Genomic DNA, 14,217 nt, shown 5'->3' on the forward strand with positions numbered 1-14,217 from the left:
AGAGATGCATCGAATGGGATTATAAAGAAAAATACGAATAAAAGTCAACACTCTGAACTGTTTTAAAGGGACAAAAAGTTATCTCATTGTATATTCGAGCCAATTTTGTTTATATTTTTGGGAGCCAGCTAATGAGAGTGGTTATAATAGGGAGGTGGCCATATTTTAAGGACACTCCGAGTATTATTCAATACTCCTAAACATTATAAAAACATTATAGTTTTACTAAAACCGAAAGAAGCTCCCCCACAAATCATACCATTACGGAAAGGAGAGATCTGCAAAAATCTAAAGATACGGAGGTTCAACATATGCCATCCTCAGAAGCAATTCAGTCCCAAGCGTCGGCCATGGACGAGATAGAGTTTTCTTTCCACGACCATCCTTTGCACCGTTCAGGCGCGTTTTCTATTTGGTGCGACGGATGTTCTCAACCAGGTTACTCCTCGGACGGCTACCGTTGTTCAGAGTGCTATCGAGATTTCTTCATGCATCAGAAATGCGCCGAGTCACCTCTTGTGATCGACCACTCTTCTCACCACCAACACCCCCTTAACCTCTCCTGCGTTCCGGCTAGCAAACCATGTCATTTATGCGATGGACACGTGTCGGATGTGGGTTATGGGTGTTCAGCATGTGACTTGTGGTTGCACATAAGTTGTTCCAGAAACCCACCCTCTCATGTTATCGAAAACCCGAAGGCTCACGAGCATTCACTCACCCTCTTCCTCATGCCGAATGAGATAGAGCTGTTCATCTGCCACATATGTGGTTATTGTTGCTTCCATTCTGCCTACGTATGTAGCCAATGTGAGTTTTTCTTCCACGTCAATTGTGTCAACCTCTCACCAGAAATAAAACACCCTTCCCACCCTTCCCACCCTCTCCAACTCCTCATGGACGGCGCCCCTCGTTACTCCGATGGCAAGTGTTGCCTTTGCGGTGACGAGTTTGAGAAAGGACGGCTCTATCATTGTTCCCTCTGTAACTACAGCTTGAATCTGGACTGCGTAAAGTGCCCGCCACCGCTGACTCATAAGAGCCCTAAAACCCACGAGCACAAACTCACCCTCATTCCCCGACACCTCTCCTTCACCTGCAATGCTTGCGGGAAGAACGGCGATCGAAGTCCCTATGTTTGTCTTCAATGCAATTTCATGATCCATAGAAAGTGTTTCGATTTACCTCTTCTCATCAATATTAATCGTCATGATCACCGTATCTCTCGCACTTACCTTCTTGGTCTAAAGTTTTTCGACCATGATTGCGCGGTGTGTCACCGAAAGGTTGATTGGCCCTATGGAGGTTATATTTGCTCCTCATGCCCTAACTTCGTTGCTCATCCCGATTGTTCAACGACACCAAGTGTGTGGGACGGGAAAGAACTCATAGGAACCCCCGAAGAAATAGAAGATATGGAGCCGCCGTTCAAAGTGATAGACGACAGCTTGATAAACCATTTTACTCACGAGGAACACAACCTCAGGCTCAACAACAAGGATGACATCGCTTGCGATGAAAGAATTATAGAATGCAAAGCATGCATTCGTCCTGTGTATTCCGATCCGTTCTACAGTTGTACTCAATGCAACTATATTCTTCACGAAACATGCGCCAATCTTCCTCGGACAAAGCGACATCCGCTGTTTGCTGAGAAGCTTACTCTGGTGGGCGGTTCTACGTACTTGCAAGATTCTTTCACTTGTCATGCTTGTGACCGACGTTCCACGGGTTTCAGGTACTGTGTACGGAAATTGGATTACGCAGTAGACGTACAGTGCATCTCCATTTCGGAACCGTTAAACCACGATAGTCATCCCCATCCCTTATACTTTGTTGACCGTTGTAGAGGGAATTGCGAAGCTTGCGGCAAATTGGGTTATTTAGGCTTCAGATGCATTAGGGAGGAATGTGAATACTTTCTGCACTACGGATGTGCAGTGTTGCCGAAGATGGTAGAGAAACACAAGGCAGATGATCATCCACTCTTCCAATGCTACGGGGAAGATATAGATGCAACCGGGCGATATTGGTGCGATATATGCGAGAGAGAAGTGGATCCAAAGAGATGGTTCTACACGTGCGACCGTTGTTGTACCACTTTCCACATAGATTGCGTGCTTGGAGACCTTTTCATGGGTCACGCGGCGGGAAGCATGTTCACGACCAAAGCATTCGATATTGTAGCACCGAATCGACAAGTCCAAGTGGTAGCAAACAATGGCATATGTCGACCCTACTGCGACGTGTGTAAATCTCGTTGCAAAGCCTCCTTGATTCTGAAGACACGTGACGACGCTGGTCTGTTCATCTGTTCTTCTCCTTGTCTTCGTCACTTTATTCCTCCGGTTGGGGTTGGTGAAAAGGCCCAATTGATCCCCAGCGGATTAATTGAGGAATGGTTCACATGATGGACACATGAAAAATCGAAGGAGAGCGAATCTGCAATTCAATCAAAAACACATTGTTTTCTGCAGAGCATGATGCTCTTGATCTTTCTCTGATTCACATCTCTGTCAGCATCTCCTCCTTGAATTCTTTCAGGGACGTATCCAATTTCCCAGCTTCTGCATTTGATAGCTTTGCCAGCTGTTCAAAATTTTCAGATTTTTAAAAGATGATCGTTTCCACATATACTCGAACGTAAACATCGTCCTTGGATCTGATTCTTGATTCACAGATCCAATTTCCGATTCCCGGGTTTATTTGCCCAGCCCTGGTCCCAAACACTCCATCTATGTGTTAGTACCTGAAAACGTATGATGTTGCATGTGTATATATATACATACACGATGGCATGTCAATCTCTGAAAATGGTGGGTTTTTTATTTTTTAAGGTTTGGGATATTTAATGAGTACCTTTCCAGTGACTTGAAATGCACAATGTCTTAGCAGCCGGGAAATGGAGCTCAATGAGTCATTTGACAACGACGCCCACACGGTATCTCCGTCAGGACCCTGAATATGCCGAGAAATACACGTTGAAAGAAGCTTTTGAATGCATGGAGTTGATGGAAAAACGATCGCGGTATAGTATAAATCTCCACAAGCCTTTTAATCAAATAAATGGGAAGAAAGAGGCGAAAAAGGTGTTGGCGGATAACGGATTTCGCATCTTCAATGTTGAAATCGGGTATGAAGTCCACAATAAGCAGCCCTGCATCCAAACAGTAAGAACGGCAAAAGTATGAGGAAAATAGCCACCTGCGTGAGGCTCGGCATATTCGAGCCTGCAACTTCTAATGGTCTCTTCTTCAGAGTATATAACCTGCTGGCTACTTCCAGTGGCAACTAGAAGATAGGACGCTTCTATTCAGGAGCATCAGCTCCACGATTCTCAACTTTGAGAAGGAACTCTCCGTCTCTCTAATGGAGGCAGCTGATACAGCTTTTCCACTCTCCAGGCGAACTGCGAAGAGCATTGGATGAACCATGGTTAAGATTATGGAAAAATACATATCCGAGCTCCATGTGATCCAGCAGAGAGATACATACCTCCCCTAACCCTTGCTTCAGACAAGAGGCAATCGACTATGGAAGATGAATTATCGCTCACGGGAAATACTCTCCCATCTTCTTCAATCTGAGGGAGACGAAAATCAGGGAAAATATGACAATTCAAAAAGGAATTTTGATCTGAATAATATCAATCACATGTTACAAAAACCCAACCTTCAGGGGAACTCCATGCTATCAGCCGGACCATGTGTGTTGAAGAAAGAACCTCTGAGCTCTTTATTACCTCGAGGGTAATTCTCTGCCATTCTCTACAATCAGAATTCGATATAAAGCAAAAGTTACCGACGAACTAGACAAGAATCCTGGGAAATCCAGTTGAATCAATCAACTCCGTGGTGAAGAGGCATATGGTAAACTTAAAGTTTCAAGCTTTTTTTCTTTTTCGTTCTTAAAACTGCTCACCCCATTGTCATTGAAATGCCCATTGGTCACATTGCACCGACCACCGCCGGAAATCTTCACCTGTAGACAAATAATTGTATTGGGAAATTATTGCATAAACATGAACAAAACCAAAGATTCACAAAGACTAACCTTTGACAGAAATTTCCCTTTCTCAATGACCAAGGAGCAACAGATTTAGCCCTAATTGCTCCATAAACTCCAGCTGCTCCACCACCAAGAGTTCATCTTCGTCATCCCTCCCCTACCCATTTCACCGAAACCCCAAGAGTTACAGAAACAAGATTCCAAGAAAGAGAGAATTCAGGAACCCTATGCCCCGGTGAATCTGGTTATGTCAGTGATAGCCAATACTCTCCTTCTGGGTCGCTCCATTCGTGCTGGGGCTACAACGCAAGAAACTTGTCCTCGCACCAACAGTAGCTACTCCCTCGCCGATTTAAATTCAAACTTCAAAATAAAGAAAACCAAGATGAAGACCCAAGAGGCCCATGGGCCCCGACACATCCATAACGGCTTAAAACTCCATTTTCATTTCCATTAAAAAAGAAAAAGAAAAAGACGCGACCCTTTTATTTATTTATTTATAATTGTTTTCGGGGACTGTGATATATTTAATAAAAAACTCCTCTCGCATATAAAAAAAAGACCGATGAATAAAATACTCTTGAAAGACGTCCATGAGACACGGATTTGGAGACAAAAATAAATTGCAAATGTAACTGTGTCATGGTTTTTATTTATTGATGGTTGTTATAATCGTTGACAACGTAGTCTTTTAATAATTTCCGATACCATGAAATATAAATAAATGAAATGGCCAGCTAAGTTATCCTTTTTCTAAACGAGGCAGTGAAAACTTAAGAGAAGTTGACTAATTTTCATATAAATTAATTATCTACTCTCGAGTGGGAAAATAAAAAAAAAATATATAAATAATGATAAGAGTCTGGGCTGTTTTGAAAAGTAAACAGCAGCATAATTTATACGGCGAGCCAACTAATATTTTGTGTTTATAATATCAATTAATGAAGGAGTATTCAATTTGGTTAAACTAAGCAAGAGAGAATAATTTATACTCGTCATTAATTGTGAATGCGCTCAATGCCACTTGTAGACTCGATTAACACAATGACTAAAAAAAAGTTACTACTCCTGTAAATTATATTATTATAAATATATTTGTACCATTAAATTATTATTGTTTTAAATAGAGTTTTACATTACTCGTACGATAAAGAATACAAGACTGAGTAAAGCAACGGTCTCAATTACACAAGTTACTATATTGTTTTAAAACCTTAATATTTTCTGGATTTTTTGGAAAATTTTTAAAAGGCTTCAGAACTCAAACAACTAATTTCCTTTTTCGATGCATAATTAGTTCGATTAGAAAAATTATAAATCAATAACTTAACCATTTTTTCAATTTTTATTTTGTTTATCTTTTGAATTTTTAGATAAATAAATACTCAAACTTCACATTTTTTTAACCTTCAATCCCATTTTTTGAAAGCTTTTGACGCCCTTGTTTCCATTTAGTTTCACAATTTCGTAGTAATGAACGTGAAAAATGAATTAGAGTAAATAAAGAAACATTCACAAGGCCGTCCATGTGTGTTTAAAACCTTAATTTTAATCTAAATTGCATTTCTTCCGGAATTTATATGTATGTATGTGTGTGTATATGTCTCTGTGTTGTTGGGTCATATTTAAAATGTTGTCTGCAAACTGCATTTTTGGTTTATGTATGTATGTGTAAATACACTTTTTCCAAAACGAGGCATTTCTAATTCCGTAAAATATAATAGAGAAAATTATAAAAAAAATACTACAAATTAAGATAAGAGTCAGAGCTGTGAGCTGTTTCGAAAAGGAAACAGCGGGCATTTAATGATATTTTGAGATGAATTTGGTTAAATTAAATAAAAAAATAAAAATTATATTTTAAATGAAAAAAGGGATGGGTGACATGAGTGAGATGTGTGTTGTATACACCATATGTCGGGCATTAGCATCAAGAGAGAGATCTGCTTTCTTCTTCCTTTTTTTTTAAGAGTTTAAAATCTAAAGATATGGAGGTTCCTCGGTTCCAAGCATGGGCCGTGGAAGAGGTGAATTTCCCCTTCCACGAACATCCTTTGCACCGTTCGGGCGGGTATGGGCTCAAGTGCCACGGATGCCGTCAACCAGGTTACACGGAGGACGGCTACCGCTGTTCAGAGTGCTATGGAAAATTCTTCATACACAAGGAGTGTGCGGAGTCGCCTCTTGAGATCAACCACTCTTGTCATCCCCAACATCCTCTCAACCTCGTCGGCTTTCTGGATTTCAATCAATGCCATTTATGCCATGGAGACGTGTGGACTGTGGGCTATAGATGCTCTACGTGTGACTTGTGGCTGCACACAAGTTGTTCAAGAATCCCAACCTCTCATACTATCCAAAAGCCGGAGGCTCACGAGCATTCGCTCACCCTCCTCATGGAGGTAGGGAAGACGAGGTTCACCTGTCATGTGTGTGGTCTGCGTTGGGATGGCAATTATTACCGCTATGCATGTAAACAACGCGACTTTTTCTGCCACATCAAATGTGTCAGCCTCTCACCAGAGATAAATCACCTTTCCCACCCTTCCCACCCTCTCCAACTCCTCAAGGACGGCGCACCTCTTTACTCTGATGGCAAGTGCTGCCTTTGCGGTAAAGCGTCTGAAGAAGGACGGTTCTATCATTGTTCCGCCTGCAACTACAGCTTGGATCTGGACTGCGTAAGGAATCCGCCGCCACTGACTCATATAAGCCCTAAAACCCATGAGCATGAACTCACCCTCATTCCCCGACACCTCTCCTTCACCTGCAATGCATGCGGGAAGCAGGGCGATCGGAATCCCTATGTCTGTCTTCAATGCAATTTCATGATCCACAGAAGTTGTTTCGAGTTACCTCTTCTCATCAACATCAATCGTCACGATCACCGCATCTCGCGCACCTATCTTCTTGGTCTTGGGTTTTCCCGTCATGATTGCGCAGTGTGTCATAAAAAGGTCGATTGGCCCTACGGAGGCTATATTTGTAATTGTAAGTCATGCCCTGACTTTATTGTTCATGCCGATTGTGCAACTCGACAGGATGTGTGGGACGGGAGAGAACTCATAGGAAAACCTGAAGAGACCGAAGATATCGAACCTCCATTCCGAGTGATAGACGACAACCTGATAAACCATTTCACTCACGAAGAACACAACCTCAGTCTCAACAACAAGGCCCGCGAGGAAGGAATGATAGAGTGCAAAGCATGCATTCGTCCTGTATATTCTGACCCGTTCTACGGTTGCATGCAATGCGATTACGTTCTTCACCAAACATGCGCCAATCTTCCTCGGACAAAGCGACATCCGCTCAGTGCCGATAAACTTACTCTGGTGGGCGGTGCCACATACTTTCAAGATTCTTTCCAATGTTATGCTTGTTTGCGACACTCCACTGGTTTCAGGTACCGTATGAGGCATACACCGTGGTATGATGGAATGATAGATGTAGAATGCATTTCCATTACGGAACCCTTAAAACATGATAGTCATCCCCATCCCTTATACTACTATGATAAAAAATACAAAGGGAGACAGTATTGTGAGGCTTGCGGCGGATATTGTCATAGAGGCTTCAGATGCATTAGGGATGATTGTGAATTCTATCTGGACTACGGCTGCGCAGTGTTGCCGAAGATGGTGGAGAAACACAAGGTAGACGATCATTCACTCTTCCAATGCTACGGAGAAAATGCAAAGGGTGAATATTGGTGCGATATATGCGAGGAAAAAGTAGATCCAAAGAGATGGTTCTACACGTGCGATCATTGTTCCACCACTCTGCACATCAATTGCGTGCTTGGAGACATGTTCTCGGGTCACGCCGCGGGAAGCGTATTCACATACCTTGAACGAGAATTCCAAGTGGTGGCAAACAATGGCATCTCTCGACCTTACTGTCACGTGTGTAAATCTCGTTGCAAGGCCTCCTTGATTCTGAAGACACATGACGGCACTGGTCTGTTCATCTGTTCATATACTTGTTTTCACAAGTTTATGTTCACCTAAACATTTGAACCGATTGGTTATGTTTCTATTCAATGTTTAGATAATTCGTTTGGGGTCAAATTTATATCTTGTTAGAACTCATTGGTTACATTATATAAACTCACAAAGTCAGAGGTTTTGGCATTCAACTAAGCTTACTGTTATTAAATATCCATTTATGTTTGTTATAAACTTATATTATTCAACGCTGAATTAAATGAAAATGTGGCATACAATTACAATTACATCCACATGTGAAAATTTCACCCCACGAAAACATTGCTGGTCGTCGCTAACTCACCTATGCGGGTTCCAGCAATATATCCACCGGACCAAGCATTCTGTACAACAACATGATTTCATATTTTTTCTTATATATATATATATATGGTCCAATTAACTAGAAATGTAACTAATTCACCTGGAAATTGAAGCCCCCAGTTACTCCATCTATGTTTAGTACCTGAAAACCCATGCACCAAACATATGATGTTGCATGTATATACGTACGTGATGATGCTCGTGTAGTACGTGTGTATATATTATAAACGCCGATGATGTATATCAGAAACAAAGATACCATATGCATGTGTGAATGCAAGGCGCATGTGCAGATGTGAATCGAGCAGCATAGACATATATATCTACACATGTGTATACACACATGCATTCACCCATGTATGCAGTGATGCATAAACATGCTAACAAGTCATACCTCTCCTGCAAAGAAAAGGTTGGGAACCAACTTGCTCTCCATCGTCTTCAAAGAGATCTTGAAACAGAGAGAGTAACTCAAAGTCAGATTCCAGGTCAGGACAGGAAAACAGAGCATCAAAACCGATCGAAATAGATATGCTCCATCTCATAAGGTACCTCGGGCAACGGTACTCCCCCAGCTGTTACAAACTCATCTTTGTATTGACCCTTTAAAGGAGAAACTCATCACCATCTTCATGAACGGCATGACAATCTCTGAAAATGGTGGTTTCAAGCAGGTTTTTTTAGGGGTTTAGGATATTTGATGAGTACCTTTCCAGTGACTTTAAATGCACAATGTTTTAGCAGCCGCGAAATGGAGCTCGACGAGTTATTTGACAACGCTGCCCCGCACGATATCTCCGTCAGAACCCTGAATATCCCAACAAATCAAAGAATACGCGCAAAAAGAATTTTTTGAATGCATGGAATCGATGAAAGAAAATTCGAGAAAATCTCGTTGAAACCTCTCGAGATAGTACATATCTCCAGAACCTCTTCACCAGACCCAACTGTGGAGGATATGAGTTGCAAACCTTTTGCTTCTGCATCAAAGAATGCTCAAACCATTTTAACCAGATAAATGAGAAGAAAGAAAGAAAGCGGCAACAAAAGTGTCGGCTGTTACTGGAAACCGCTGCTTGTGTTGACGGATAACGGATTTCACATCTTCCATGTTGAAATCGGGTATGAAGTCCACAATAAGCAGCCCTGTAGCCAAACAGTATCAACCTGATCAGAGTTTTGAAGTATCAAACATTAATTTCTTGGCAAACAAAAATTGGCGATGAAGACTTCTTTCCATGGGTAAGAGATTATCACCTTTGTAATCTGCACTGAAGAGATATCGGGCCCCCCACGCGGACAGACAAAGAATAACAGGTCCACTAAGTCCCCAATGCGTAATTAGCATCGGACCGACCTAGAAAGAAAGCAAATCCTTCACATATAAAACATACATCTGGACCATACATACGGTAATAAGAATGGCAGAAGTATGTAGAAAATGAGAAGAAAAGGCAAATACATGCCTGCGTGAGGCTCGGCACATTCGAGCCTGCAACTTCTAATTTGAGCTTGGCTTGGACTTTAGAGAAACTAACCTACGAAAAGAGACAAAAATAACTTCAATAAGAGTTGCAAGCCGAGACAGACTATCTAAAGCAATGCCTAGAAAGTGAAGCATCATCGTTCGAGTAAAACCAACAGCAAATCCTGTTTAGCCAGATTATGATAGCAAGATCAAGCCCATCAACATGCAAAATTACAGCAAAAGGAACTCTAGAAGCTTTAAAACTATATGAATTCTCGATCTGCACAGACAAATTACCCCTTCTAGTTCAGCCAAAAGGGGGTCATTGACTTTGAAAGTGAATAAGCTCGGCACAGGGTCTACGATGGAATGACCAAGGTGAGCAGCCAAAGAGTAACCCTGTCACACGATAAACCTTGAAAGCATCGGTATACATTACAGAGAATAATAGACAAAAATCTGTTCCTCTATAATGAGAACCCTCAAGATGAAACAGTCGAAATAATAATATGTTCAAATGGTTTCTTCCTTGGAGTATATAACCTGCTGGCTACTTCCAGTAGCAACAAGAAGATAGGTCGTTTCAACGTATTCAGGAGCATCAGCTCCACGATTCAAAACTTTGAGAAGGAACTTTCCGTCATCTCTAACGGAGGCAGCTGATACAGCTTTTCCACTCTCCAGGCTAACTGCGATGAGCATTGAATGAGTCATGGTTAAGTGTATGGAAAAATACATATCCGAGCTCCATGTGAATCAGCAGAGGGATACATACCTCCCCTAACCCTTGCTTCAGACAAGAGGCAATCGACTATGGAAGATGAATTATCGCTCATGGGAAATACTCTCCCGTCTTCTTCAATCTGAGGGAGACGAAATTCAGGGAAAATATGCCGATTCAAAAAGGAATTTTGATCTGAATAATATATATAAAATGTTACAAAAAACCAACCTTCAGGGGGACTCCATGCTCAGAAAACCAGGACATGGTATAAGCTGGACCATGTGTGTTGAAGAAAGAACCTCTGAGCTCTTTAGTACCTCGAGGGTAATTCTCTGCCATTCTCTACAGTCAGAATTCGATATAATGCAAAAGGTACGAAGGAGTTGAATCAATCGACTCCATGGTGTGTTAGTAAACTGGAGGAAAAACAACGGAAAAACGAGAATGAAATCGAAACCGAGGGATCGGATATCTCTTCAAGACGTGTAGACACTTTCCTAAAACCGTTATTCCGTCCGTTACGAGCAAGGACTACCAGAATACGATTCTGAGATACAATGAAGAGAAATACGTTCTAGAATTGCTCGTTCAAGAACGCACACACAAGGAAATGTGAAAACGAAGATGAACAAAAGCTTTCGGGAGAGTTTTTGCAAGAAACTTTCGAAAGTGCTCTCAAAATCTCTCAAATTTGGAATTTAATTCGTACCAAACTTATTCTGACGTCTTTAGTATATAAACACCAAAGAACATCACCAAAAGTTGCAAAATCTGCAGTTTTCACGCGAAGAATCGCATCAGTTCGTGTTTCTACAAACTGACACGGTCCGAGTTACTTCTGACTCGGGCCGAGTTACTTCTGACACGGTCCGAGTTACTTCTGACTCGGGCGAGTTAACTTTCTGATTAAAACACGAATTTCTCACAGACTTGTGACTCGGTCCGACTTACAACTGACTCGGACTGAGGTACTACTGACGCGGACCGAGTTATTCCAATACGGACCGTGTCAGATTTCTATGCAAAACGAGTTTTTTATTCAGAAAAGTAACACGGGCCGTGTCAAGTTTAACACGGACCGCGTTACATTTCTGTAAAAGAAAATCCGTTTTAGTCATGTAGACTGAGTTCTACTTCACTCGGATTGAGGTATATCTCACTCACGAGCCGATCAACTTTACTGCCAAACACATATGTGTTTTACCGATCCATATTATATCATTTACGGATATTTAACTCCACCATATCCGTAATACATATAACTATGAATCTCTTGAGAGATTATTATTAAACCTCATTCATTTACTCTAAAAATTACAACATGGTGCAGGGGCATATGATAAGTTTAAAGAAAGAGGCAACAAAAGTGTCGGCTGTTACTGGAAACTGCTGCTTGTGTTGGCGGATAACGGATTTCACATCTTCCACGTTGAAATCGGGTATGAAGTCCACAATAAGCAGCCCTGCAGCCAAATAGTATCAACCTGGTCCAAGTTTTGAAGAATCAAAGATTAATTTCTTGGATAAACAAAAATTGGCGATGACGAGTTCTTTCCGCGGGTAAGAGATTATCACCTTTGTAATCTGCATTGAAGAGATATCGGCCCCCCACGCAGAGAGACGAAGAATAACAGGTCCACTCAGTCCCCAAGGCGTAATTAGCATCGGACCAACCTAGAAAGAATGCATATCCTTCACATATAGAACATACATCTGGACGATACATACGGTGATAAGAATGGCGGAAGTATGTAGAAAATGAGGAGAAAAGGTAAATACATGCATGCGTGAGGCTAGACACATTCGAGCGTGCAACTTCTAATTTGAGCTCGGCTTGGACTTTAGAGAATCTAACCTACGAAAAGAAACAAAAATAACTTCAGTAAGAGTTGCAAGCCGAGACAGACTATCTAAAGCAATGCCTAGAAAGTGAAGCATCACCGTTCGAGCAAAACCAACGGCAAATCCTGTTTTAGCCAGATTATGATAGCAAGATCAAGCCCATCAAAGTAATCATGCAAATCCTGTTTCAGGGGAACTCCATGCTCAGAAAACCACGACATGGTGTCAGCAGGACCATGTGTGTTGAAGAAAGAACCTCTGAGCTCTTTATTACCTCGAGGGTAATTCTCTGCCAATCTCTACACTCAAATTCGATATAATGCAAAAGTTACCGACGAACTGGAAAAGAATCAAGGGAAATCCAGTTGAATCAATCGACTCCAGGGTGCAGAGGCATATGATAAGCTTAAAGTTTCAATCTTTTTCGTTTTTCGTTCTTAAAGCTGCTCACCGCATTGTCATTGAAATGCCCATTGGTCACATTGCACCGTCCACCACCGGAAATCTTCACCTGTAGACAAATAATAGTATTGGGATTTATTACATAAACATGAACAAAACCCAAAGATTCACAAAGACTAACCTCTGAATGAAATTTCCCTTTCTCAATGACCAAAACATTTAAAGCAGGAGCACCAGTTTTAGCCCTAATTGCTCCATAAACACCAGCTGCTCCACCACCAAGAGCTCATCATCTTCATCCCTGCCCTACCCATTTCACCGAAAACCCAAGAATTGCACAAACAAGAAAGGAAAAAAAAGGAATTGAACTTTCCAGAAGAATTCAGAAACCCTATACCTCGGTGAAGCTGGTTATGGCAGTGATAGCCAATACTCTACTTCTGGGTCGCTCCATTCGTTCTGGGGCTACATGCGGTTTTCAGAGAAACCCAAGGAGAATTCGCTAAGTTCGTCGAAACGGTGCAGATAGGTTGCGTCGCGTTTCAATTGTAGCGGAAGAAGATAGCCAGCAAAGAAACGAGAGGGACATTCGAAACGGTGGCGTTCAGTTTCTCATCGGAAAGGTGTACATAAACAATCCAAACAACAACGCAAGAAACTTGTCCTCGCACCGAAAACGGAGCAACAGTAACTGCCTTGCCGATTGAAACTCCAACTTCAAAATAAAGAAAACCAAGATGAAGACGAACTCAACTGCCTTCATGGTTCCAAGAGGCCCATGGGCCTCGACACATATTGATAAAGATCCATAACAGCTTAACACTCAATTTTCATTTTCATTATAAAAAAGAAAAAAAGAAGAAGAAGACGCGACCCTTTTTATTTATTTATAATTACTAGAAAAGAACCGCGCGATGCGGGATTATTCATCTATTTATTATAGAAAAGTATTGATATAAATTTATACAAAATTATTATATATTACGTAAAGTTAAACTATAGTATTGGTCATTATAATATAATAAATGAATAAATGAAATAATATAAATATTATTACAATGGAGAAAAAGATATTATTAGATATATATATTGTTGTTAATCTACTGTTAATTTGTAGTATATGTATTGTTGTTTTTTTAGATTTGTTTCACATTATGTATAACATTCGCAACAAAGAAATGATCAACGTCAATCATAAATCTTTTCATACCAATCATTTTGCACGCCTTTTTCCATGCCGCTGCAAGTTGTTCCTTCTTGAACTCAGAAGAGCGTGGTACAAAACCAATATAACTGATCACGATATTTCACCAAAATCCCATTTTGGAAAACGGTCAATACACTTAGTATCCATTTGGTTTATAATCCTTATTATTTATGAATAAAAAATTTCTAAATTTTATTTACTAAATAAAAACATAAAAACAAATAACTTTTCCATTCATGAGATTCTATTTTATTGG

At 40.9% G+C, this 14,217-nt stretch overlaps 3 protein-coding genes across 8 annotated transcripts; 2 read left to right on the forward strand and 1 right to left on the reverse strand.

Moving 5' to 3' along the window:
- The first annotated feature begins 350 nt into the window (after positions 1-350).
- Positions 351-2,747, forward strand: LOC104805963. Its single transcript, XM_010530683.1, has one exon. The coding sequence runs from the start codon at positions 351-353 to the stop codon at positions 2,409-2,411; it is 2,061 nt and encodes a 686-aa protein (XP_010528985.1). The 3' UTR covers positions 2,412-2,747.
- Positions 2,748-5,914: 3,167 nt separating this feature from the next.
- Positions 5,915-8,146, forward strand: LOC104805437. Of its 2 annotated transcripts, XM_010530006.1 has the most exons (2): positions 5,915-6,965; positions 7,050-8,146. In XM_010530006.1, the coding sequence occupies exons 1-2, from the start codon at positions 5,997-5,999 to the stop codon at positions 8,016-8,018; spliced, it is 1,938 nt and encodes a 645-aa protein (XP_010528308.1). In that variant the 5' UTR covers positions 5,915-5,996; the 3' UTR covers positions 8,019-8,146. The 2 variants fall into 2 exon arrangements, with proteins under 2 accessions (XP_010528308.1, XP_010528306.1); XM_010530004.1 differs by having other exon boundaries at positions 5,915-8,146.
- A 12-nt stretch (positions 8,147-8,158) lies between these two features.
- LOC104805438 (uncharacterized protein YtfP-like) lies at positions 8,159-13,457 on the reverse strand. Of its 5 annotated transcripts, XM_010530007.1 has the most exons (19): positions 13,152-13,457; positions 12,936-13,060; positions 12,804-12,863; positions 12,452-12,651; positions 12,290-12,365; positions 12,086-12,184; positions 10,739-11,994; positions 10,562-10,649; positions 10,330-10,475; positions 10,084-10,185; positions 9,785-9,856; positions 9,576-9,675; positions 9,382-9,464; positions 9,196-9,298; positions 9,027-9,103; positions 8,871-8,921; positions 8,713-8,769; positions 8,419-8,460; positions 8,159-8,338 (listed from the first exon to the last, which is right to left on the reverse strand). In XM_010530007.1, exons 7-19 carry the CDS (start codon positions 10,847-10,849, stop codon positions 8,261-8,263), a joined length of 1,110 nt encoding a protein of 369 aa, XP_010528309.1. In that variant the 5' UTR covers positions 10,850-11,994; positions 12,086-12,184; positions 12,290-12,365; positions 12,452-12,651; positions 12,804-12,863; positions 12,936-13,060; positions 13,152-13,457; the 3' UTR covers positions 8,159-8,260. The 5 variants fall into 5 exon arrangements, 1 of the variants encoding a protein (XP_010528309.1); XR_770491.1 differs by lacking the exons at positions 8,159-8,338; positions 8,419-8,460 and having other exon boundaries at positions 8,721-8,769; positions 8,871-8,946; positions 9,027-9,126; positions 9,221-9,298; XR_770490.1 differs by lacking the exons at positions 8,159-8,338; positions 8,419-8,460 and having other exon boundaries at positions 8,721-8,769; positions 8,871-8,969; positions 9,027-9,126; positions 9,221-9,298.
- Between the last annotated feature and the right edge of the window lie 760 nt (positions 13,458-14,217).

Source organism: Tarenaya hassleriana, unplaced genomic scaffold, assembly GCF_000463585.1.
Source record: "Tarenaya hassleriana unplaced genomic scaffold, ASM46358v1 Cleome11, whole genome shotgun sequence".
Classification (NCBI taxonomy): Eukaryota; Viridiplantae; Streptophyta; class Magnoliopsida; order Brassicales; family Cleomaceae; genus Tarenaya; species Tarenaya hassleriana.

Coding starts and splice junctions, on each gene's coding strand:
- LOC104805438 (XM_010530007.1), bottom strand. CDS start 10,849: ATGGCAGAGAATTACCCTCGAGGTACTAAAGAGCTCAGAGGTTCTTTC. Junction 9,465..9,575: donor CTTCAGTGCAGATTACAAAG/GTGATAATCTCT, acceptor GTTTGGCTACAG/GGCTGCTTATTGTGGACTTC. Junction 8,461..8,712: donor ACCTTTTCTTTGCAGGAGAG/GTATGACTTGTT, acceptor ATGGGTTTTCAG/GTACTAAACATAGATGGAGT.
- LOC104805963 (XM_010530683.1), top strand. CDS start 351: ATGGACGAGATAGAGTTTTCTTTCCACGACCATCCTTTGCACCGTTCA.
- LOC104805437 (XM_010530004.1), top strand. CDS start 5,997: ATGGAGGTTCCTCGGTTCCAAGCATGGGCCGTGGAAGAGGTGAATTTC.